A 27,291-nucleotide genomic window follows, 5' to 3' on the forward strand; every position below is an offset into this window, starting at 1 on the left:
GTGTGTTTGTCTAGTATTCAGTTAATGATCTGTATATGAGTTAAGGCTGCATTTGTGTTTATTTTCAGTACTTATATGAATAAATAACTTGTTAAGGAATAAACACGTAGGTGAAATGAACCAGATAATGCAGTAGGGATTTCTAACATGTCAGACTTAGAAATTTCAACATGGTATCAGAGGGATGCAGATCATAGGAGGACTGAAGGCACCAGCATAATCAGAAGTATTTGCAGTAGTAGCCGCTGTCCCGAGAGACAGAGATGCTCCTAAGCAGAAAGCAACAGAGAAGGAGTGACGCAAAGGACCTGCTCATCATTTCAAGCCAGAGAGAGGGCCAACGCAGAGGCAGAGAGAGGCAGAAGAGGCTCACGAAGAGCGACATCGTCCTACTTAGTCAGGTAGGCTTGAAGCAGTTGGCCAGAGGAGCAATTGAGCCTTTGTCGGGATTGCGCAGAGTTGGAAGACTCAGTTTCTTCAGTTGTTGGGGCATAGGGAGCTGTGGGCAGATTGTGGATTGGGAGGTTGGTGGGGTGTTGTTGCTGTCGAAAAAGAACCGTACCTAACGGGCCAGAACCTAGGTAGAGGGAGTCGCTGCCTTGACGGATTTCTAGCCAAGAAATCCAAATCCGAGTTGCACTTGCAAAGAAGATCAGAGAGGAGCAGATCGACAGTTGGCAGGAATATTTCCAGCAGGGAAATCAAGACTCAGAGGGAGTCTACGAGAGAACTTCCAAGAGGGAAGTCGAGACTCAGAGGGAGTCCAGAAGAGGAGTGGAGATGGCAATGAACGGACTAAGGGATCAGGACAGGTTGGACAGGGCCTCCAACTTTGTCATCTGGAAGGCCAGGATCTTATCTGTTCTGAATAGACATCGCATCAAGGGCTTCGCCTTAAGAACCGTGGCTATCCCAGTAGACCCAACTGATAATGAGAAGTATGAGGATGCAATGGTGAAGGCAAAGTGCATAATCCTTGATGGAGTCAAGGATCATGTCATACCACATATTGCCGAGAAGAACACGGCAAAGGAGATGTGGGATACTTTGACGACATTGTATCAGGGCACTTCCGTGCAGCGAAAGATGTTATTAGAGAATCAGCTGTGGTCATATCAGATGCAGAAGGGGGAGAAAATAGATCTATAACTCCTCAGATTGCAGGAGATTCGGGACCAACTTACTTCCATAGGGGCCACACTGGATCAAGAGTTCATGGTGAGGACCACCCTAAATGCAGTTTCCGAGGAGTGGGAGACATTTGTCCAAGGCATTTTGGGCAGAGCTATTCTTCCAGGATGGGAAGAGATGTGGGCAACTCTTTGCCAAGAAGAGATCAAACGGTTGACCAAGGCAGGAAGTAGCAGCAAAGGAGGTCGAATCAAGAAAGAGGAGGAGGAAGATGTGGCTCTCGCATCTACGGGACAGCAGGGAAAGAGGAAGAAGAAAGACATCTCCAAGGTAAAGTGCTTCCATTATGGGGAGCTAGGTCATTATGCAACCCAGTGTCCCAGGAAGAAGAATAAGGGAGAGGCTTCTGACTCCAAGGCAGCTCCGGCTAAGGCGAAGAAAGAAGTCGAGACTGATGACGACTATGCCATGAGTGCTCATGCACCTCTAAAGAAGAGGTGGGGAGACATCAAGTTGTAGTCAAGAGGACTACAAAAGATGGGGGGCAAGATCCTTGAGGTACCCAAACTCTTGGATCATATCTGGCTACAAGAGCCCCGAGTGACAGTAGCAGGATGACAGATGTCGGTAGAAGCAAGATGCGATGAAGCGACAAGGCAGTGCTAGAGTGCAGGGGTCTGTAGCAGCGCAGTGAGGTGTTTGCAGTACTGTGAGAGGCACAGAAGAGGTTGCAGCAATGCGAGAGGCACAAAGGTGGTTGCAACAGCGCAGAGGTAGCTTCATCATCAGGAGGCTTCCGGACTGACAAGGATGTCAATATTCGGTTAGATCAGTTACTTACTTCTCAGTAACTGAGTTGCAGTGCAACAGTTAGCAGTGGCAGTGCAATGGGAAGCATGTTGAGAGGGAGTTGCAGTACAGATGTAGTAGTGGCAGTGGCAGAGCCATGGGCAGCAATACAGGAGGCAGCAGTGCAATGGATGTTGGGCAGCAGGCCAAGCATCAGCACAAGTACCGGTGCAGAAGCATCAGTGTAATGTTCAGTGGTGGAGCACTACTAGAGCACATTCCTCGCTAAGAGGGAGTGTTGATTTGGGGTAGCATCGGATGTGCTCTAGCCATGAAAATTGGTGGAAAGGCTAAAGCACATCATATATCCAAGACTCAAAAATGGTTTGGGGAAATTCCACCTAGTTAGAGAGATATTAAAATAATTAATATTTTTAATGGGGCTCCTACATCTAAATTAGGAAAATTAAAATATTAATGAGTATTAATATAAAATTGGGTGAGAATGTTCTAAATGACATGGATCAAGCCAAATCTAATTTTAGTCATTGATTAGGGACTTAATCTCGGCCGTTGAAGACTCAACAGGAAAAGTATAAGAGGAGGCTTGAGGGTCAGTTGGAGATACACCAATATTGATCAGTCAGTTCGATTTTCTGGAGTGGGCTTTGCTAAGAAAATTCGAACAAGTGATCTAAGTTGTAGCGAGGGGCAGTGAGTACATAGCAAAGAGGCAGAGATAGTTCCAGAGGGTCAGCGCAATGACTAAGGAGGCTACGCAAAGGCAGCAGGAGCCACGTAGATGTAGCTAGAGACTGCGCAGAGACTGAGGGACCTACATGGGTGACGCAGAGGGTCAAAGAGTTGATGCAGAGTGGTAGAACGTTGACGCAGAGGGTGCTAGAGCTATGCAGAGACTAGCAAGGCTGACGCAGAGCCTTGGAGAAGCGCCGAAAGGATTTTTGTGGGGCAGACTAGTGTTGAGAAGCAGAATATCTGTCTCCGAGAAGAGGTATTACTGCCTTGTAAAAATCTCTGTTGGGTGAGCCAGTTAGGCACCCTAGTTGTACTCAAGAAATCTGCATAATAATAAAACCCTCAGAACTGCTGCATTGGTTTTCCCGCAATGGGTTTTCAGGGACGATTGTCCAAAAATAACGGTGTCCCTTGTGTGTTTGTTTAGTATTTCAGTTGGGAATCTGTATATGAGTTAAGGTTGCATTTGTGTTTATTTTCAGTATTTATATGAATAAATAACTTGTTAAGGAATAAACAAGTAGGTGAAATAAATCAGATAATGCAGTAGGGATATCTAATGTGTCAAACTTAGAAATTTCAAAAATAGAATCCACTTAGATTGCCTTGTGCATGAGAGGTTTTGGGCATAAGAAACAAAATTGATGTTAAGCAACTAAGATTTGATATTCAACATGTTAGTTTATGGTAACATCGGATAGGTGTTCTAGTCTCATATGATGCTAAGACGCTAAGGAACACGAGATCTCAAAAACCCATAAAAGGTTTTGTGAGATAAGCTTGGGAAACACCTTAATTAAATTAATTTGCCATAATTAAAATATTTCATAAGTCTAACTTAGGAAAAGTGGAAAATTAAAGTTAATTAATTAAGGATGTTCGAGATTACTCCAGAGACTTCTATTGATGAAGTCTAATTGATCTTAGCCATCAATGGAGATTAACCTGAGTACAACAAAAAATGCACTAAATAAGACAATCGGCTTATTTTGCGATTATATTTGCTTTAACCAAGATTATCACAATCATTTGAAATTTGTCTTGAGACAGTGACTTTTTTTCAAAGCTTGCAAAATGTTCTATCCAATACTCATTGCCTAATAATCATGGACAAACCACTATATATAGCAGTGCTCAGCCTCATTTGGAAGTGAACAATTCGGTCAAGCAAGTCTAAAATAACCAAGTGTGAAAATCATCTTAGAAGGAGCCTTAACATCAGCGAAGGAAGAGGAAGGGATAGCGAAGATAGTGACATCATTGTGGGACTGTTTTTGGGCTAGTCTACCCTCACACATGCGAAGATTGCAGATCTGAAGTTTACAAAGAGAAGCCGAAGATTGCAATTATCTAGATTGGGTAAAGACTTTGTTGAAGGGAAGCCGAGTAGAAGTGAAAAGAGTCTCCCTCTAAAAGGAGACTATTCAAGGATCAAAAGTTGATCTAGGGTTTCTGTTGTGAAGCAAAAAGTTGCAGACCTACAAGAAGAGGCCGAAATTCTGAAGGAAGTCGAGAAGAGGAAGAAGAAGAGTAGCGTTGACCTAAGGGTGAAGAGGAGGCTTGTGACTTGGTCTTGGAAGGGCTCTAGTGTCAAGGGTCTTTTTCATGGTCTTGGTATTCGTCAATTGAAGTTTCTATAAGAAGAATTTGTTTGGGTTTTCCTCTCAAAGAGTGAGAGGTTTTGGCCCTGGCTGACAGCCTATATACTATGTCTCTTGTCTCTTTATTGTTCATGCATTGGTAATTGTCTTGATGAAAAGAACACAATAATAACATAAGAAATAGAAGATCATAATCAAGAAGTAAAAAGGCACTCACAAGCAATTATCAAAGTAGAGAAATCACCTATCTATTGATGCCCTAGATTTCTCAACATGGTATCAGAGCTAAGGTGACAAAGTCAAGAAGGGGCATTTAATCAAAGAGACACACAAGGATCATGTTGAGAATTCAATAAAGCATTGAATATGTTAATTCTCCTTGACTTTATAACTATTTGTGTTACCTTTTACCTTATTAGCTTTGTTCCTTATTGTTATATTGTGAGATACATCAAACATCTACCAAAACAATAAGAATAGTGACGCAGTATACAGGGTGCAAGCCAAGGGCCAAAACCCCTCTTCTTGAGGAGAAAACCCTTAAATCTCTTCTCTTCTTATAGATCCTTCAATTGACGAATACCATGACCTAGAGACTCAAACAAATACCCTCCAAGATCAAGATCAACCCGGCCTCCTTCTGCAAAATCTTCGACCTCCTATTTCTGATCCGAAATTTTGTCTCCCGACAACTGTTGTTGCGCCTCAAGAATACTTCGATCTTCTTCGTATGGCCTCCTTTCCTGTTTACTTGCCTTTCCTTGAATCTTAGGGCTAGTGAGACACCCTAAGACACCTTCACTTTACTGCTTTTCTTTCTTATCTCCAAGATCGAACAAAAGATAGCCCCAGCGCAGAAACCCTAGCTTAGACTTTCAGGAATCTAAGTCCATGGCATTGCGGTGCCTAAATTGTTAAGTCACTGGTTGGATAGATTACCCTGTTCAGGAATCTGGTCCATGGCATTGCGGTGCCTAAATTGTTGAGTGACTGGTTGGATAGATTGCCCTGATCAAGAATCTAGTCCATGGCATTGCGGTGCCTAAATGTTCTTCATGTTTTCATATAGTTTGAGATCTTCCGTTGTATTTGTACATTATGAATACCTTCCTAGTTAAAAGGGACTGTTGGAAAAAGTAACTATGTTTAGTCTTCAATAATGTACTTGAGTCATTATGTAATGTACTTGTCAAAAGAATAAAGAAAAGAATTTTTATTATTGTAACAATGACTTATTAAAGCATGGGTTTCATGCTTGGGTCATCATTATATTAGTCAAAGTCCCCATTGTGGACTCCTAGGATTAATATTGAGTTTATAGAGTCATTGTACATTCGAAGAGACCCTTCTTGGGCTTTCAGATCATGTAAAAAGGTTTTGTATCAAGTCAAATATGAATTATGTGTCCTCCACATCATGTCGGCCTAAGGAAGATCAAGTCAGCCTAAGGACCCCCATTCGACCCACAAGAAGCCTATATATTGAAGGAGGTCGAAGTCATTTGGAGCCATCACTCTCAAGCAAGTTCAATATCTCAAGAAGAGCTAGAGAAGTGCGAAGTCAATTGTCGGGAGGATGAAAGAAGTGCAAGTTTGGGGGAGTTTCTAGAGGAGGAAAATCGAACTTTTGGTGTCTCTCTCTTATCTGAATTTGAAACTACTTGCAAATTGTTTGCAAGGTATTCAATTCAGAAATATACATGTTTAAAAGATGTCCATGTCTTGCAGAAAAGAAACAATTGAAATTTTCAACTGTTCATGACCCATTTAAGTATAGCAGATTTATTTCCTTTCACTGTTTAACACACTAAAACGAATTTGTTCTGCAAAATAAATCAACCACAGATGCAAAAGAAGTTGATGAAGCAGTTCACCCCTCCTGGGCTACGTCTGCTGGGTCCAAGGCTCCCAAATGGGCCTGTCCTTGTTTTAATTAAATGCTCAAATTGAATATACAGCTGAATAGAAGCATCTACAGGTGGAATAGATGGTAAAAACGGATTCAGAACACTTGAATCCTTCAACATTGACTACTGATTCACCTCCAATGGATACCTGCAACCCTATACAGTCTTCCCAATACTGGGCCCTAGTGGCTCCTAGAACTTCCACAGCTCCAAAACCTCTGCAAATGACCTCAGATGGTTATAAGACCTGTACCAATGGCTTCAGAAGGTCGAAAATACCCAAAATCAACAAAAAAAATTCGTCTAAAACCGCCTTTCCTAGCCAAAGTTATGGCCATTTACTCCCCACTGCCAGTTGCCCTTGAAAAACTCCAGTTAACTTTAGTTGGGGCCAGTTAGGCCCGCCAAATATGGCGGGACCGCCCAAATTTGGCGCTCCGCCAAATTTTCCGCCATGCTAACTGGCAGTTAACTCCATTTTTAGCGCGCATGTGACCGGGATAAGCGGCTGGAGGTTTGCATTGGATTTCGTGCTGGGCGGTGGGGGTTTAGGCCCACGGTTTAATGGCGTTGGTCACGTGGTATGGGGGCTGGCCCCCTTCGGGCCCCACCCAAACCTAAGTTTAACGTTCAAATGAACTTGCCCAGGCCAACATAACAAGTCCGACCCATGTGGTGCGTTGGTAAGGCGCTGCATTTGTAGACACGAGGTCTTAGGTTCAAACCACGGAACTCCCAAAAATTTTAAACCATGCACATACCCTTGCTGACGTCACCCAGGGCCACGTGGTGCCCTCCGGGCCTGCCACGTGGCAGCTTCTGATTCGCTGCCCAAAAGGAATATTCCAAGGAATATTCTGTGGAATATTCTTTTTTTAATTTTTTTGAAAAATTCAAAAATTTCAATGTTACTGAGAAATTCTTCTTTTTGCCATAACTTTCTCATACGGCGACCGTTTTTCGAACCGTTTGCGGCGCCGGAATCAGGAGGACGAGCACTTTCCAGTCGTTCAACTTTGAACCAGTTCTGAGCATTTTAAATTTTGAGCATTTTACGACACTTAGGACATGAGCACCTGATCACGCCTCCCCATTGGGAAGCTTTTGGACCCCAAAAGCCTTCAACTACCTGTTAAAGAGGTGAGGGTACAGCTCCCTCACTCTGTCCACCTCCATCCACTTTGCCTTGTTCGGTTTTCTGCCTTTGAAACCAACCCGAACATAATCTACATTGCCCCTCCTTGAAATGCATGTCCTTCTGTCAAGGATTGTATCTTCTTTCAACTCATCTAAGAATTCTAGCGAAAAATCTTCTATAGATGGCAGCTGAACAGCACTTTCATGATCAGCAATCAAAGGAGGTTCATACAAACGTAAGTTCTCCACATTGACAACAGAATACATTTGCATGTAGGAAGGTAAATCTAATTGAAAAGCATTATTTCCAACCTTCTTGAGGATTTTAAATGGACCATAACGAATAGGCTTCAGCTTTTTACCTTCTCCTTGCATCCTTTCCTTACTAATGTATAGCCATACCTCATCCCCTTCTTGAAACTTGTGATCGACTCTATGCTTGTCGTGTCTTTCCTTGTACTTGCCTTGACTCTTCTCAAGCTGTTCTTAAATTCGCTGATGTATTTGCTGAATTCTTTCAATGAATGAACGAGCTTTGTCAATATCACTATGTCCCTCAATGGCAACATCTTTCTCAAGAATGAAAGCAAGAGGTGATTTTGGCAAGTAACCAAAACATGCTTCAAATGGTGAGGTGTTTGTGGAAGAGTGCTTGGCACGGTTGTAAGCATGTTGTATGTAGTGCAAATGTTCATCCCAAAGCTTGGGATGCTTGCTGCAATATCCTCTCAAGAGGTGCACAATGGTTCTGTTCACAACTTCCGTTTGTCCATCTGTTTGCGGATGGAAAGCAGTACTTTTCTTCAACTTTGTGTCCATCATCTCCCATAGGTTGGACCAAAAATTCCCCACAAATCTGGAATCCCTGTCACTAATAATCGAAGTAGGCAAACCAAAGTGAATCCATACATGATGAAAAAATAATTCAGCAGTTATAGTTTTCTTACAAGACATAAGTATACACATTTTGCTGAAACGATCAACTACTACATATAAATAATCATGTTGCTTTCTAGATTTTGGCAAACCTCCTACAAAATCCATAGAGATGCTCTCCCATGGTCTAGAAGGTACCGGCAAAGGAGTATACAAACCAAGCTTCCTATTACTAGGCTTGCTTGTAGCACATAATGAACAACCTCTTATGAATCTTGAAACAGAATCTACCATGTGAGGCCAATAGCAATACCTTTGTAGATGTGCAACTGTTTTGCTTACCCCAAAATGGCCAGCAATAAGAGAAGAATGAGCTTCTCTTATGACATTTATTCTCTCCCCCTGTGGTATACACAACCTTCCCAAATGAAACAGCAAATTGTTATGCATGTGATAGTCATTTTCCTCTACAGGATTCCCTTTACTCAAGTTAGCATACACATCTTTAAAGTCATCATCAGATGCATATTGTTCTATGTAACTATAATGTACAATGGAATCATTCTTAAGTAAAGTAACAGCACCAATAATAGGCCTTGAAAGCATATCAGCAACCTTATTCAGAGTACCTTTCTTGTACCTTATTACCAAATGGAACTGTTGCAAGAAGCCCATCCATCTGAAGTGTCGTGACTATTGTAACTTGCTTTGTGATTGCAAGTACTGTAAGGGCTGATGGTCGGTATGTATAACAGTTTCTTTGCCCATCAAATAGTGTTTCCACTTTTTGACACTTTGTACCAATTCATACAACTCCTTATTATATGTAGGATAATTTACAACAACACCATTGAAAGTTTCAGAATGAAAAGCAATAGGCTTACCATGTTGTAGAAGAATTGCACCCATGGCATAATCACTAGCATCGGTTTGTATCTCAAATGGCTGTCTCAAATCCGGTAATGCAAGGACCGAAGCTGAACTAATCTTCTCTTTCAAAGATTCGAAAGCTTTTTGCTGCTTGCATCCCCATTGGAAAGCATGCTTCACACTTGTCACTGCATGCATAGGAGCTACTATAGAAGGGAAGTTAGAGATGAACTTCCTCCAATATTGAGCTGCACCCAAAAAACTTCTTACCTCTGTTATGGATTTGGGAGTAGGCCACTTCACAATAGCCTCAATCTTAGCAGGATCAATTCTCAAAGCACCTCCTCCTACTATGTGTCCCAAATAAACCAAAGAAGTCTTTCCAAATTCACACTTTGACATTTTAAGAAATAACTGATTCTTCTTCAAAACATCAAGTACTTTCCTAACATGCATAACATGATCTTCTCTAGACTTGCTGAAAATTAAGATGTCATCTAAGTAGACAATAACGAAATCATCAAGAAAAGGACGCAAGACATCATCCATTACCCGCATGAAAGTTGCAGGTGCATTACACAAACCAAACGGCATTACAAGCCACTCAAAGAGTCCTTGTTTGGTTTTAAAGGCTGTCTTCCAAATGTCACTTTCTTCAATTCTTACTTGATGATATCCACTGCACAAGTCTAACTTAGTGAAATATCGAGCATCTTTCAACTGGTCTAGCAAATCATCTATCCTTGGGAGTGGGTAACGTTTCTTTACCGTTATCTTGTTCAAGGCCTTGAAATCAACACACATACGCCAAGTGCCATCTTTCTTTGGAATCAATACAATCGGTGACCCACATGGCGAAGTACTTGACCTTATGAAACCCTTGTCCAACAAGTCCTTGATTTGCTTCTTTATTTCAGCATTCTCCATAATAGACATGCGATACATGCCTATGTTTGGAAGAGGACAATCTGGATGCAAATGGATTTCATGCTGAATCTCCCTCTTAGGAGGCAAACCTGTTGGCTCCTGAAACATCTCATGATATGCATCAACTACATCATACAGTTCTGACTTAAGTTTTGGATCACATTTGTCAAATGACTCATGATTCACATCAACCTTGGGCTTAATCATAAGAAGAACAAAATTCTTACTTGAATTGACCAGCCTTTTTACCTGTCCTGCATTCACCATCGCTACATTTGTCTTCTTGCGATGAGCTCTAACAATGAGCTCCTTGCCATCTTTGAAAAGATGATATTTGTTTTCATGGCGATGAAAGATAGCTTTCCTGTCAAACAAGTAAGGACTTCCCAAAACAATTCCTGCTATATCAAAAGGTACCACATCAAGTTCAACTGTGTCAATAAAATGTGTAATAATTGCAAAGCGCAATGTGCACTTTCTTGAAACTTGTAAATTTGCATCCTTGCAAATCCATCCAAGTGGATATGGCTTCGAATGTGGAACGGTCTCAAGTTTAAGCTGCTTGACCAAGTCCTCTGATATAAGGTTTGCTTGTGACCCACTATCAAAAAGTGTGTCAATTTCAGTATGTTTTGAAATCACCCTCACATGAAACAGTTCAATTCTTTCTTCCTCATTAGGAGCTTGTACATGGCAGTTTGAGGTACTAGTGCTGGCTTGAGTTTCAATTTCTTTTCCCTTCAAGTTTTTCAAACCCATGGCTGCAATTTTGGTTTCATCACCTGAATCATCCCCTAAATCCTGTGGTGTAGATGTAGTAGCAGCAGTTTTCTGTTTCCCTTTGGATTTGTTAGATTGAGGTCTTTTTTCAGGATGTAATTTCCAATAGTTTTTCTCCTCATGGCCTAGTTTAGAACAGTGTTTACCACTGTTGATAATATCGGCGATATTCGGAAATATCGCGATATTTTCGGCAAAACGATATATCGCCGAGAAAATATCGCGATATTTTCTGTTTTGAAAATATCGCGATATTTTCAAAATATCGGCAAATATCGGCAAAATATCGCGATATTTTGAAAATATCGGCTATATTTAAAATTTTGAAAAAATTATTTTTTATGCTTGCCGATATTTGCCGATATTTTGCCGATATTTTCGCCGATATTGCCGATAAGATATTTTCTGGACCCTCGCCGATATTTTCCCGATACCGATATTATCAACACTGGTGTTTACAGATCACTTTCTCACTCTCCTGTTTGACAGATGCATTCTTTTTGCCCTTTCCCTTGGAGGTTTTCTCTTTGTTTTTCCCCTTGGGGGGCTTGTTTCTACCCTCTTCAAATGTGTTTTTTCCCCTTGCCTCTAAATGTGTAGCTTGGACACAAACCTCGTCCAGGCTAGTAGGGTTAAACATCAAGATGGTGTGTCTAAGGTAGCTATGCAAGACACCAATGTATTTCAGCAAGGTTTCTTGGGTCTGTAAATCTACCCCTAACAAGAGAGCTCTTCTCCTGAATTCTTGGGTGTAGTCTTGGACACTCTAACCCTTAAGTTGTCTGAAATTTTGCCAGTTCATAATGGTTTTCTGCATGTGAGCAAGAGGATAAAACTGTTTTTTAATGGCTAACAGAAATTCAGGCCATGTTAAGGTAACCTTACCAAATTTCTTGATCTCCTCTTTAGTCTTGGCCTCCCACCAGACCAATGCTGCTCCATCCATTCTCAAAGAAGCCAACTGAATCTTTGTGGCATCATCATGCATATTCTGGATCCTCAAGTAAACTTCCAACTGCCTAATCCAGTTGTCAAGCTTTTCTACATTCACTTCACCATTAAACATAGGTAATTTGAATTTTACATCAAGCTTCAAAAAAGGACTTTTTCCAGAGGATCTATGCTTATGCACAGAAGAAGAAGACGAGGATGAAGAGGAAGAAGGTGACGATGGGGGTGGTGGATCACCATTACCTCCATGTCCTTTCTTGGAATGATCATCATCCTTCTTACCTCCTGAAGAGCCCTCTCCTTCATGAGGATGTTTGGACCCTTCTCCAGCCAATTTCTCATTTCTTTCTTGGTACAATATCCTCACCATTTCAGTGAAGTCCAAGAAAGCCTTTCTGAAGACTCTTTCTTCTTCTTTTGGATCCATGTCTGCAAGAATTTCTCCTTCATGTGCAGACATTCTTGAAGCTTTTGCTGAGACTCTTGAGGGTGAAATTGAAGGTGGAGGTGATGGCTCTCTAGCCTTCCTTGACTGAGGATTCTCTCGTTCTCTAGTCAACTGTCCTTCCCCTCTTTTAAGTTTCAACCTCGTAAGCATCAATACTTGCAAGACAGTTAGAAGATCTTTGCACAAAAACAATCAAAAGACAACTACACCAGAGATTGACTGAAAGAGCATTTATCTACTTTGCAATTGTATAACAAGAGCATTTCGAAGGCTTCCTGGCTCGTTTCAGGCTCTGTCTATAGTTTATTTGACTGCTTTTGATACAAAGAAACAACAACATAGTTCTTATACCAACTTGATCTGAATTTGAAACTACTTGTAAATTGTTTGCAAGGTATTCAATTCAGAAATGTATATGTTTAAAAGATGTCCATGTCTTGCAAAAAAGAAACAATTGAAATTTTCAACTGTTCATGACCCATTTAAGTATAGCAGATTTATTTCCTTTTACTGTTTAACACACTAAAACGAATTTGTTCTGCAAAATAAATCAACCACAGATGCAAAAGAAGTTGATGAAGCAGTTCACCGCTCCTGGGCTACGTCTGCTGGGTCCAAGGCTCCCAAATGGGCCTGTCCTTGTTTTAATTAAAAGCTCAAATTGAATATAAAGCTGAATAGAAGCATCTACAGGTGGAATAGATGGTAAAAACGGATTCAGAACACTTGAATCCTTCAGCATTGACTACCGGTTCACCTCTAATGGATACCTGCAACCCTATACAGTCTTCCGAATACTAGGCCCTAGTGGCTCCTAGAACTTCCACGGCTCCAAAACCTCTGCAAATGACCTCAGATGGCTGTAAGACCTACACCAATGGCTTCAGAAGGTCGAAAATACCCAAAATCAAAAAAAAAATTCGTCCAAAACCACCTTTCCTAGCCAAAGTTATGGCCATTTACTCCCCACTGCCAGTTGCCCTTGAAAAACTCCAGTTAACTTTAGTTGGGGCCAGTTAAGCCCGCCAAATATGGCGGGACCACCCAAATTTGGCGCTCCGCCAAATTTTCCGCCATGCTAACTGGCAGTTAACTCCATTTTTAGCGCGCATGTGACCGGGATAAGTGGCTGGAGGTTTGCATTGGATTTCGTGCTGGGCAGTGGGGGTTTAGGCCCACGGTTTAATGGCGTTGGTCACGTGGTATGGGGGCTAGCCCTTAGGGGCTCGCCCCCTTCGGGCCCCGCCCAAACCTAAGTTTAACGTTCAAATGAACTTGCCCAGGCCAACATAACAAGTCCGACCCATGTGGTGCGTTGGTAAGGCACTGCATTTGTAGACACGAGGTCTTAGGTTCAAACCACGGAACTCCCAAAAATTTTAAACCATGCACATACCCTTGCTGACGTCACCCAGGGCCACGTGGCGCCCTCCGGGCCTGCCACATGGCAGCTTCTAATTCGCTGCCCAAAAGGAATATTCCCTAGAATATTCCAAGGAATATTCTGTGGAATATTCTTTTTTTATTTTTTATTTTTAAATTCAAAAATTTCAATGTTACTGAGAAATTCTTCTTTTTTCCATAACTTTCTCATACGGCGACCGTTTTTCGAACCATTTGCGGCGCCGGAATCAGGAGGACGAGCACTTTCCAGTCGTTCAACTTTGAACCAGTTCTGAGCATTTTAAATTTTGAGCATTTTACGACACTTAGGACATGAGCACCTGATCACTCTCTCTGTTTCGTGGTCTGGGTTGGGAGATCGAAGTCTCCTAACATTTCATTGTTGTCGTAAGCTACATGTTGTTGGAAGTTGTTGCCTAGTCGAATTTGTTGGAAGAGGTCGAAGATCTTGGAGGTTGACATGGTGTGGAGGGAAAGTCTGGTCTTGGTCTACGGTAAAAAGTCTCAAAGAATACTATTGAAAGGAAGAATTATCTTGACTAGGTTTTCCCCTCTCTCTCTGTTTCATGGTCTGGGTTGGGAGATCGAAGTCTCCTAACATTTCATTGTTGCTGTAAGCTACATGTTGGAAGCTGTTGCCTAGTCGAATTTGTTGGAAGGGGTCGAAGATCTTGGAGGTTGACATGGTGTGGAGGGAAAGTCTGGTCTTGGTCTACGGTAAAAAGTCTCAAAGAATACTATTGAAAGGAAGAATTATCTTGACTGGGTTTTCCCCTCAAAGGGGGTTTTGCCCTGGCATGTGCCTATATCTTGTGTCTCTTGTTTTTTGATCTTCATGTATGTATAATTGCTTGATGAAAGATAATATAATAAAGAAGTAAAAGAAGCCAACACACTCACAAGTAATTATCAAGAAAGGAGAATCAAACCCTAATATAATATCCTTGATTTTCCAACACAACATATAGATTCCCATAGTCAGGACATACCACAAATCAATAAGCAAGAACACCTTGAATTGCACCCCCAAGTCTTTTATTATGGTAGAAAAAATAGTTCCCAATGGGACAATAGTTTACACAATGCTTCAGCAGCAAATTCTAGCCAGAGATCAAGATGATTAGAGACTCAAATGACTCTCTAATTTATAGATAAATCCTCCAAATGGAAAAATAACGACTAGTTTCTTTGATCCTTGTCAAAATAATCTTGGTCATTGATAAATACTTCAAGAGCTTTTAATACTGGCCCTTGATTTCTTATTTTTGAGGAATTTTCGAATTTATCATTTGACTCTATTTTAATTAGCTCAAAATTAATTATTTAGAGCTAATTTCCTCAAAAATTTGACTTTGACTTAACCATCAAGGTCCAAGGGTCCAAATTTTCTTGAAAATAAAATATTCCCTTGGTGGAGGACCTTTAAAAATTCAAGACCCACGAATTTTTTCATTTGGAGAATTTATTTTCCTAGACAATTTAATTTTGACTCTAATTAATTAATTTTCTAGCTTAGGATTTAATTTTATTTTGCCAGAAAAATTAATTAATTTACACATGAGAGGATTAATTATTTTTTCAACCCTCTAATACATATGATTTTTCTTTTACATGACTCAAAGAGGGAATACACATTTGTCTTAGACCCTCAAGGCACAACCCATCTGCGACTCAACTTGATCTAGTAAACCAAGTGATTTGTAATAAAACAATTTAGCCAATTAACTTAAATTATTCTCAAACAACTTTTACATCGGACTCGACTAAAACACCAGGACTCACTTAATAATTCGACAATAAATTTCACCCTAGCTTTGGAGGTTTAAGCTGGAGGGAAAAAACTCTTCTGATTCACTGTGTCGAAAAACACAGGTAATCAGTGAGGTTAAAAAACCTCCTAGGATGGAATTCGTCATCAAATTATAAGCTTACCTAGGTTGTTACATAGACTCATGGTTTTACGAAGATCATTTACAATATATAACTTGTACAATGGGATGACCCTGACACATGGACTGTTGATATGAGATCTGATCCTTGTTGAAAAAGTTGGTACTTCCGCTTCCTTAGAACTTTGACAATTTGAGTGCAACATGGGGCCTTGAACCGAAATTGTGTCTTTCTTGAAGAGATCCTAGTGGGTTCATCTTACATATTAACCTTAGAATATCTGACATAAGTGATTTCTTTCCTACCAGGACTCCTCCCATCAATGAAAGTCTATAAGGAGCAGGGGATTTGGCTATGGTGACAAAAGGCCACTACCCCATTGTTGTCCCTTGGTCTAATTTATGCTTTTTATGGTTTCCCTCTCCAAAGCCTGCAAGATTTTGCGGCAACATTTTTGGCATCATTGCCAAGGACATGAAGCTTGTGTCTTGTTCCCATACGACAATATAGATCCTTATTTGGCAACTCCATTGGAAGAATGATGCCCTTGATCTTCATCGAACCTCAAATTCAATGCTTGTAGGGTGGACCAACCATCTTTCAAGGCATCTTAAATTCCCCCTAGTGACTCCTTATTTGATTGTTATGCAAAACTTGAGGAAATGGCTCCTTGGTATCCGCATGAGGTTGAAATTAATGAGTTCCTCCATAGAGAAGAAGGAAAGTGGGACATTAGCCATCATTTTGACAATGATCCAATATATGATACTGATGAAGATCTCATCCCTCCTCCATCTCCCTCATGTCACTCCCAGCATGTGTCTAAGGACAATGATGAGAATGATATGCCTAAGGTTGCTCTTCATCAAAAGTTCATGAGCTTGATCATTGAATTCTCCATCCTTTGGTTACATGAGAGGATCCAACTGCGCAAACTAGATTCCTCTTCCTCATTCCTAACTCTTTTTCATGATACATGGTTCTCTTATTTTCCCACCTCCCACCCTTGTCATTCATCAAGCCAACCTTGCAAAGGAGGATGTGATATTTTGATGCCCTATCTCACAATAACTTGTATGAACAAGAGATGTTATATTGATCCAATGATATGTTGGTTACATTGATTGTATGATTATACTCAACGCATACCTTGTATGCTAGCATTGCATAGTAGTACAAGTGCATTGTATTTTTCTTTTAGCATGCTAATATCATTCATATCATGTTTCATGTAGATTAGACTTGCACTTAGTATGTATTTACTTTTATTATTACTTTTATGAAAAGCATGGGCGATACCCTATGCCCAATGCACATGCTCCCAAATAGTCGTATTGTAATCTGTAAGTTACATGTCTGCAATCCCAAGAGATTATTGGAGTTCTCATGAACTCCCCATTTGAGTACATGGATCATGTGCTCTACGGTGAGCTCATGTCCCAATTGGAGCCAGATGTTACCCACCAAAAGGGGTTGACCCCTAGGAGAAAATTTTCTCCTATTCATCTCTTCCAGTTGAGACACTAGTAGCCGATGTGATGTGCCATCCATATCTCTGCCACCTACAACAGTCATATGTTTCATCGCCCATTTGCCAAGAGAACATATTGGAAGGAGGGCTTCTGATCAAAAGGTACTTTATTCATTTTGCAATCGAGTGCTTATGCCTGATTGTATTTGGACAATTTGACATGGATTATGGGGTAACTTAGAAGAAAGAAGGGTCTTGGTTGTAATCTTGTTTCCTCACCTTAAATGGGGGGTTAATTTTCAATCCTAGTCCAGTGGGACCTCCCCTAATGGCCCAAAGGGTAGAGGCAGGACATTACTTGGGAAACCATGATTGAGAGATTTTTCGGGTTCAACTAACCATTGGTTCATTGGGATTTGGCACCCACACATCTTCATACCTAGGTAGGGCCTGGAAATGTGCCCTAAGAGGTTGATGCAGCTAAAAGAAACAAAAAGAGCATATGATGGCCACAAGAAAAACAAAAGAATAATCAAAATGCAAAAGATAGTCGAGACTTGCAAAATAGCACGTGGGCAAAAGCAAAGCATGAGCTCTACCTCACTCATATGGCCATTACCCGGTTCCCGGGCCAATGTTTCCCCATCTAATAGAATACAAGAAACCCTTGCATGTCCCAACCCCTAATGGGTGATGAACTGCCCCATCCTTAAGGGGGTAATAACTACTATACATCATACAAAGCAATCTCTCATTCCTTGAGCTACAAGTAGTAATATAAGGAAGAATCAAGGAAAAGTAAAAGGCATTTAGAGAGGTGGAAAAACAAAGGTTGAGGTAACTCATGCATCCACGATTGCTCCCAATTCACATCTATACACCCAGGATGACATACTCCATCATAGTCGATCCCCTTGACCATGACACTTGGCCATGAAGTCTTTTCCCCTCTGCTCCATCATTATTCACATGGCACCTATCAATTGAAGGGTGGACCAAGGACATGTCACTTCATTTTTGGGGTTGAGAACACCTAATAGGATCGTTTATTAGCCACTCCTATCTAGGAAGGTAACACCATTATGTGACTAAGGCCCCAATTTTGGAAGAGAAGCCTTGCATGAAGTGTTAATTTGTCCATTTCCTTCAAGCTTGGTTCACTTAGATGCAATAATTATTAAATGTACCTAATGGTGAAAGTTGCAGCACTGAATATTATGCGTAATTGATAGGTGGTTCCATCTATAGGTTTGGGCAACTTAACTAGGGTCCAAGTTCTCTAGAGGGACATATTGAAACCCACAAGTAATGCATTGAGAGCCATGGGACTCCAGGCAGTTGTAAAGCATCATTTGTATCCATGGGCACCTTCAGTACCCACAAAGCTCTTGCACTCTTCCCTATATCATTTAAGGGATGATGCACCTGGACCAACATATTCCCAGTTGGCTTAGCAATACTACAAGGTCAAGTAGTTGATCCAAGGCCCTAATGAGGTTTGTCTCATACTAGAGACATGGAAGGGATAGCACCATTTTCAGTGCCTTCAACATTGGAGGAAAGTCAAGCATATTCTCCACATGGAGACCCATGAGACCCATTTTGTGCCCCAAAGCCAAAATTGAGGTCCACATGATGATTGTGACAAAGATCTAGGGGCAAACCCCTAGAGACTTATTTTAGAAGGCATCTACACTTGTTTTGGCACTCATTCCACTCAAAATTTGCCTAGAGGAGGCCTATGCTAGCATGATGTCAACCTTCTAGCTATTTTGGCTCACACGTGTGTCATATTATTGATATATCTCACAAGCTACTAGGTCGGCTTGTGACCTAGACGTATACATGACCATTATTTTATGTTTATATGGGCTTGTAGGCTAGTTAGGCATTCTAATGCCTTATATAAATTTAGAACTTGTCATTTGAACTTCTCATCATCACACCTCTTGGATTTTCAGCCTCATTAGAGGAATTCAGACTTGTTCTCTTGTGGATGAATTGGATATCTTGGATGCATTTTGATATTTGGAGCTAATCTTGGATATTATTTGGAATTATTCTTTGGTCTAATGGATGGAAATATTGCTTGTTATTGTGTACATGCACTTAATTGTTGAATATTTTTTTATCTATTTCTAATGTATGGAATAATTCATTCTAGGTTATGCTAAATTGTGCCCTAATTTGTTGAAGATTAATTGAATTGCTATCTAGATGAATTTTCTATGCATATGCATTACTCATACATAACATGTTATGAATTATCCTAATGGTGAACTCCTAGAAGCTTTTCCATGAAAAACCATTTTTCCATTGCATAGGTAAATGTTTGAAATTTTGTCGCTAGGGCATCAAATTTTGGCCTCCTTAGAAACAATTTTGGCTAATCAATTTCATCTCAAACTCCATTCTCCTAAGGAACAAGGGACTAGTCAAATTGGTTGGCGATCATATTCTATTTTTATCCATATTTCCTCTCTCCTAATTCAGCCCTTTCAAGGCCAAGCTAAGAAACTAGGGCTTGGTGCAAATCACTAGGCAATTAGAGTTTGGGAGCCTAAACATCAAAGGGATCATATTTTCCACGAAATCTATCCTTTTGGTGGGCATCCACTTCAATTTCAGCCATAAACTTTATTTCCCTAGTTTTTGTCCTAAGAGGGAAACCCTAGATTTGTCTTGCTTCAACTTAAGGACTTTCTTGAAGGTTTTAAACTTTTATGAGCCTTGGCATTGCTAGTACACATTGTTGGAAACATTTTCTCTTAGCCTTGACCTTTCAAAACTCCAACACTCATCAAAATTTATCAAATACTGAGTCTTGTGCCTTCTTTCCTAGGTCTTATCATAGAAAGTGAATCGTCTGCTTATGGGGCCTTGAACCTAAATTGTGCCTTTCTTGAAGAGCTCCTAGTGAGTTCATCTTACATATTAACCTTGGAATATCTAACATAAGTGATCACTTTCCTACCAGGACTTCTCCCATCGGTGAAAATCCATAAAGAGTAGGGGGTTTTGGTTGTGGTGACAATGGGCCACTAACCCATTGTTGTCTCAATCTAGTTTATGCTTTGTAGGGTTTCTTTCTCCAAAGCCTGCTAGATTTTGTGGCAACAAAACTATCCTAAGGTCAAGGTACCAAGGCAAAAGGTTTCCAACAATGAGAATTAACAATCTAATGGCATATGAAACCTTCAAGAAGTCCCCGAGCTGAAGCTTAACCAAACTACAGTTTTACCTAGGGAAAAATATCTACAGAAAAAGAAATTTTGGAGAAAAATGGAAAGTTTAGCCATCAAAAGGAATGATTTTGAGGCAACCACTTCTACTCTTGATGTTGAATCCTTCCAATGCCAAAAATTCCTCTTCTAGCCAATTTCACTCCAAGCCCTAGTTACGTCAGTTATCCTTAAGAGGACTGAAATAAGAGAGAGAAAAGGTGTGAAATTCAATGTGGATAAGATAAATGTTGATCACCAATTAGGAAAGGCCAGTGCCTAGTCCTTCGATGGATGGATTATATGGAGGTGATAAGTGAGCCAAGCCTTACAAAGGAGTAAGGATATTTTCCTTCCCTAGCACAAAACCCTAACTATTACCTTTGTGAGGGATCAATATTCACTTGGGAGAGCTAATTCAAAATTTCACCAAGGGGATTGCCATTCACATTTCATTCATGAGTAATGCATACAATGATGATATCTATATTCTATGTAATTGATCTTCAACAATAATTGGTACAATAGAAAAAAAAACTAGATTACCAATACATTCCATACATTAGACATAAGATCAAAATTTCATCAATAAAAGGCTCACTTACAAGATAAAATGCATGAACAATCCATTCATTGATCCAAGATAACTTCTCCAAAGCCAAGACAAGAGCTCCAATAAACAAAGAAATCCATACATCACGTCTTTCCAAGATACAAGAGGTTGAAATTCTTCAAGAGAGGTCGAATTAATCCAAGTGATGATGATTAGAATGAATGATCCTATCCTCTATTTATATGAGGATGAACCCAGATATTAGCCTAAAAGCCCGTAATAACAAGTTAAATCACAAGAAACCCTTGGGTTACAAGCCAACCCACTAGCTTTTGATCATAAGTGCAAAATAAGCCCACACGTGTGAGCCGCTAGCCTTATAGGGCTAACGTCATACATGAAATAGGCTCCAAGTGCATATCATGTGCCCAATGTGGTGTAGTAGCATGTAAAAATCATGATTTGAGGGTTGGCCCTCAAATCTACCTAAATGGTTCCCTATGGTCCCAAAATCCAACTAGGGCACCACAAAGTGGCCTCTATAGATCTACAACTACTCAAAATGTCCAGGATTTCTAGGTGCTACTAGCCCTCCCAAGTTTCTAAAGATGAGACCATCCTCATCTAAGCCCTGAATTAGATGTCATCCCCCATAAGGTGCTAAGGCTGACTTGGGGGCATGTTGGGTGTCAGTGTGTCATCCCGAAGAATTGTCAAATCCAGTGCAAAGCGACGCAATGTCCTAGGTGCAAGGAGTGCTTTGGTACATGTGTGATATGTTGGTGCTACCAGGAGGCCCAAAGGTCTCAACACTTCACTTGTTAGTGCCAATATGTTTCTCTAATGGCCTAGGTACCTATGGGAAGGTGCCCTAGACATGGGTTGTTGAACCACCTGACAATCAAAAAATAGAGTCCAGTGAAAGCAACTAGTCATTAGGGACAAAATTCATTATTGCATCTAAGTGAACCAAGCTTGAACATAATGGGTTATTTAATACTTCAAATAAGGATTCCCTTTCAAAATCAGGGCCTCGAGCTCGCAATGATGTTTCCTCCCTAGGTAGGAGTGGTTCAAGGACAACCTTATTAAGTGTTTTCAACCCCTAAGGGGTAGTAACATTTTCTCGATTTAGCCTTCAATTGATAGGTGTTAGTGAAGAATAATGATCGTATTGAGGGGAGATTACTTCATGACCAAGTGCCATGGTCAAAGGGACTAGCTAATGGGGATCCACATCTTGAGGAGGGAGCAATCGTGGATCCATGAGTTACCAACTCGGCCTTTGCTTTTCCACCCCTCATGTGCGCCTTTTACTTTTGCTTGATTTTTTTTTGTATTGCTGCCCATAGCGCAAGGGATAGAGCTTGCTTTGAATGATATAGCAGTTGTTTTACCCTTCAATGATGAGTCAGTGTATCACTCATCGGGGTTGGGACATGTAAGGGTTCCTTTTTATGATGTAATGAAGCAACATGTGTTCAAGAACTAAATGATGGCCATTATGAGTGAGGTAGAGCTCATGCTAGGCTTTTTCCCACCCGCTAATGTGTATGTCCCTGGCCATCTTTTGCATTTTGACATTCTTTCTTTTAATTTTGTTTTGTGCCCATGATATGCTTCTTCTATTTCCTTTAGCTGCATCAACCTCCTAGGGCAGAGTTTCAAGACCCTACCCAGGTATGAGGATGAATGGGTGCCAAATCCCAAAGCACAATGGTCAGTTGAACCTGAAGAGTGGATGTGAGATAAGGGTTTGTAATGTATGATGGGAAGTGTTAGGTATGACAGAGAGATAGATGAAACTACACTATCTCAATCAAGGATTTCCAAGTAGTGGCCCTGCTATACCCATTGGGCCATTAAGGGAGGTCCCACTGGGCTAGGCTCGAGGATTAAACCACCATTTAAGGTGAGAAAACAAGATCACAGACAAAGCCAATCCGTCTTCCAGATCGGCCCATAATCCATATCAAATGCCAAAATACAAACAAGCATAAGCACCTGATTGCAAAATGATTAAAGTACATGTTGAATGGAAGCCCACCTTTGTCCATGTGCTCATGCTAGATAGGTGAGAAGCATATGGCTGATGCAAGTGGTGAAGATAAAATGGCATGTCATTAGCTAGTGGTGGCTGTCAAGGGTTGCATGGTTGACCAATTGGCTGTCAGGAAGAGGAGAAAAGTTTTTTCCTATAGGGTTACCCATTTTGTTGGGTAACAACACCATTATAAGGTGCTTTCATGTGAATGTGTGAGCCATATGAACAAGTCATCCCACTATTAAAATACAATATTCCTATTTCCACATGTGCCAACCTCCAATATCATAGTATAAGATAAGGGGTTAACACATGAGGTGAGGGGATGACCTAATTAAAATAAAACATTATAAACTTATAAAGTGCCTCCACATGTGCATTAAAACATAGCCTTGCTTCAACGAATATACGTTCTAAGGTGTAGAAAGGGATGGTACCATACTAACATATACTTGCCTCCACATATGTTCCAACAAGGAGTATACCACATAAAGGTTTTGTACCATGCAAATAGAAATAGTATCCCCTAGTAAACCCCACCAAAAGCCAAAATATAAGTGTGTTCAGATGAACAACATAATCATGATTCACCCATCAATGACAAATCATAGCACCAAAGAGTATCCAACAACTATTAATCAAGGCATCAAGTGAAACGACAAACTCCTCAACCCAAAGCTCCATCATCCAAAGATATGCAACCATGAAGAGGGAACCAAGCACAATCACCATCCCACCAAGGATAAGTGAGACTCCCCTACTCCATCAAGTGATCAAATGTGATGAAGAGAAAGGAACTCCATGAAGAAGTATCCCCCAAGTTGATCCAATGCTCAAGAGTACCAACAACAAGTCTCCATCAATGTGTTGAAAATCACAAGATGGAACCCCACAAAATATAAGTTGTAACAGTCCTCAAATATGCAACAATGAGGAAATCTTAGAGAAGCATAAATCTCTAATGTCAAAATCTGCAAAGAGAAGAGAAGCATAAATCTATAATGTCAAAATCTAAAAAGAGAAGTGTTGATAGTTTCAAGCTCTTCATGAGCATTCATATCAACCAAATGCTTATAAAAACACACAAATTTCCTTCTTTTCTTCATTTATTGTGTGCTATTGTAAACTACCTAAGAGTTCTTTAGTGCATCTTATGTTGATCACAAGGAGAAAATGGTTGTTAAAGCTAGAACTTCCTTTGAATGTTGGGAAGCAAACTGACTTTAGATGAGCTATAAAACATTGTATGCATCACAATAAGATAATAATTGTCATTTTTACAATCAAGAGAGTAAATAAACGAATATATAAGAATGTAAAACAGAATTATCATATCAAAAATCAAAATACTAATCCTATAAGCAAAGAAATAGATGATATAGGAAGATAACATGAATAACATTTCTCAAAACATTACAATAAATGCAAGCTTCAACTCTAGAGGGGACTTGTCGAAACCGTTCAAACAAGTGGCTACCAAAACAAGTAATTTACATAGAGAGATAAGACCCTATCTCTTGAATAAAAGTTAGATATAGAGCCTGCAATAAGGAATTGTATTTAGTGATCGAACCTCGTTGAATTCCTTCGCTTGTGGAAGCATATTTAGACCAGTCGTACCATCCAATACTAGTAACACCTCCTATCAAGCATTACATGTTTCCAATAAGAAAATGTCAATTTTTTGTACATGAATAAACCCAATATTTCCTCTATTGGTTCGTTTTACACTTCATATATCCATAGTTAAATAGCATACAAGCATATCAGAATTGTATTATCCAATACTAACCATAGCTAGAGCCTAGTACAAGTGTTCCTTAAGTTATCAATTAGGCCATAAACATAATTATTGAATGGCTGCACTATCAAGTTATCAACTAAAACTCAAACTAAGCAAAGTAACATGGAAAATTCCATTTTCATATTAGAACAAGAATAGCAAACAAGATTATTGTTAATTGTGAGTTTACTAGGGTAAAAGAATTACTATAACTCAATTCTGGACATGAAAACATTATTTGATTACTTCAACATGAACTACTTGAAAAGAAACAAAAATAGCTTATGCAATTTGTACATCAATGCAATGGACATTGCATACAAAATATAATGAAGTAAATGGGATTTAAAGATTGAGTCCATTGCCAACCCTTTAGCATCCAACCCCATTTCAACCTTGGGGATCTTCCATTTTGCTCACTCAAAAATGAAAATAGTTTTGCAATGCAAGCTTGATTTCTACTCCAAATTATTTCAATATTTGTTCTTACACTTTGTATTGTTTCTTGATATTTATGTGTGTTATAAAAGTTAATGTCCATTTTAACAAGCCACTATTTTAGTTTAAATACTAGAAAGAGAAACAAAAATACTAGGAAAGAAAGAAAAAAAATTAGCTTATGAGAATTGTAAATCACTGCAAATAGACATTCCATTTACATTATAAGAAATTTAATGGGATTTTAAGATTAAGTAATTTGATTCCAAGATAAAAATCTAAAGACAACTTAAATATTATGGGATTCATCACGTTAAGGGTGCAGAAGCATGAATAGAAATGAAGAAAAATAATGAATGAAGCACACACAAAGTAAGACCATAACAACATTTGTTTTGAGATCTTCCATGTGCCTCTATGGTTATATGTAAATATGAATACCTCCCTAGTTAAGAGGGAGTGTTGAAGAATGTAACTAGGTTCGGTCTTCATAATTATACTTGAAGTCAAAATGTAATATATTTGTCAAAAGAAAGCAAAAAGAATTTTATTATTATTAAATTGACTTGTTAAAGCATGGGTTTCATGCTTGGGTCAATTGTCATAGGTCAAGCCTCCATTGTAGGCTTTAGGATTATTTACTTGAGTCAAAAAGTCAATGTTTGTTTGGTCAAAGACTCCTCCATCAAGTCTCCTTCCAGACAGCCTCAAGAATCACCATCAAGTCGACTTTCCTCAATGAACTCAAGTCGGCCTGTTGACCACTACGTGTCAATGACCCATAGCAGTACAAACCCTTTTTTTCACAAAAGGAATAGCACCTGATTAATGTGTCTGTGCCATCCAGCTATCATCATCAGCTTGATTATCATGTTATAATGTAAACCCATTCTGCATGTACATGATATAAATAATCTCAGCAGATCCGTGTCATGTATGTAATTTCCTAGGTAAACCTAATTTTCTAGTGACGGTTGACATTCTGAGAGGTTTTTTGTCTCACCAATCCATTCTCAGATGGTCGACAAAGTTTTCCTGCAGTCTTACCCCAAAGCCGAGATGTATTTTGTCACTAGGATCTTAAGCAAGTCCTAGTGTTATAGATCGAGTCTATTTAAAAACGATTTGGGAATAATCCTAACTATTTGGTTAGATTATTTTATTACAAATTGCTTGGTTTGCTGGATTATATTTGTGTCACAGAAATGGGTAGTCTGTGAGGGTCGATTACAAATCGGTTATCCCCCTTATGATGTAAAAAAATATGAAAATTATGATGTAAAGTGTCTTGAGGGTTGGAAAAATAATTTATTCCCTTATAGGTTAATTAATTAAATTTTCTGACCAAAAAATAATTAAAATCTTAAGCCAGAAACTTAATTAATTCTAAGTCCGAGTTAAATTTAAATTCTCCAAAGGCAAAATTCATCGGTCCTTAAAAATTAAATTTTAAGAGACCCAAGGACTAAAGTATATTAATTATTTTCATAAATTTTAAACCTTTAATCCTTGGGGTTAAGTCAAAGTCAAATTTTTGGGAAATTAACTCAAAAATTTAATTTTTGAGTTAATTAAACTACATTTAATTGAAAAAATTGAATTTCCCCAAATATTTTAAATATTTCGACAGATGAGATTAAAAGAAATTTTAATCTTCATCAACAATCGAAATTGCTTTGACGAGGATCACTAAAAATAGGCGTTGGGGGATTTATCTTTAAATAGGAAGTCATTCGTTAATTGATCCACCCGATCTCTGAGTCATGTGCTAAGAAAAAATCTCATGTAATTTTTTATGGATAATAAAGAAAGACATTGGGGTTAAATTTCGTTGGTGTTACTCTTCATGAAAATGTTGTAAAATGTGTTGTTTCCATGCATTAAAAAAATTTAACCATTGATGATAGCTTCTGAAGAGTGATTTGAGTACAGGTATCTTGCTCAGTGGTTGGAGTTTAAGTGATAATTTAAATTTTGAATGTAATAGCAGGTATCTCTATTTATCTTAATTTTATTATCATTTTCTTGCTCTATTTTAATGGTTGGATTGAGTTTTGCAAGAAAATCTTGATTTTTAGATCCTCGAGCATTAGGGGAAGTTTTTAGTTGAACCAGCCAACTCCCGATCTGTGTTTTCTAAAGAGCCCAGCTAAATTTAATCCCAGTCTTATCATAAGATTTTTATTGGTGATGCATGAAAGGTTTCAAGCTAAGCACCTCTTTTAAAATTAAAAAATATATATATATATATATATATGTATGAAATTGATAAATCTGGCTGTTGAGAGCCTTAGATTGTCAGATCTGCGATCGGA

At 39.3% G+C, this 27,291-nt stretch overlaps 1 protein-coding gene across 4 annotated transcripts in view; it reads right to left on the minus strand.

The window, feature by feature from the left end:
- Positions 1 to 27,291, minus strand: part of CPFTSY (signal recognition particle receptor protein, chloroplast (FTSY)) — a 230,767-nt gene that overhangs the window by 97,692 nt on the left and 105,784 nt on the right. For 3 of the 4 annotated variants that reach the window (XM_089384407.1, XM_089384406.1, XM_089384405.1), the window contains exon 9: positions 24,329 to 24,397. The exons of the other annotated variant lie outside the window; for it this stretch is intronic. In XM_089384407.1, coding sequence (XP_089240533.1) covers positions 24,329 to 24,397 — 69 coding nt within the window. The remainder of the gene's footprint in view (positions 1 to 24,328; positions 24,398 to 27,291) is intronic. 4 annotated transcript variants of the gene reach the window in all.

This window comes from Pinus tabuliformis, chromosome Q (assembly GCF_031772625.1).
Source record: "Pinus tabuliformis cultivar Carrire ecotype Pingquan chromosome Q, CPIR1, whole genome shotgun sequence".
In the NCBI taxonomy this organism is placed as follows: Eukaryota; Viridiplantae; Streptophyta; class Pinopsida; order Pinales; family Pinaceae; genus Pinus; species Pinus tabuliformis.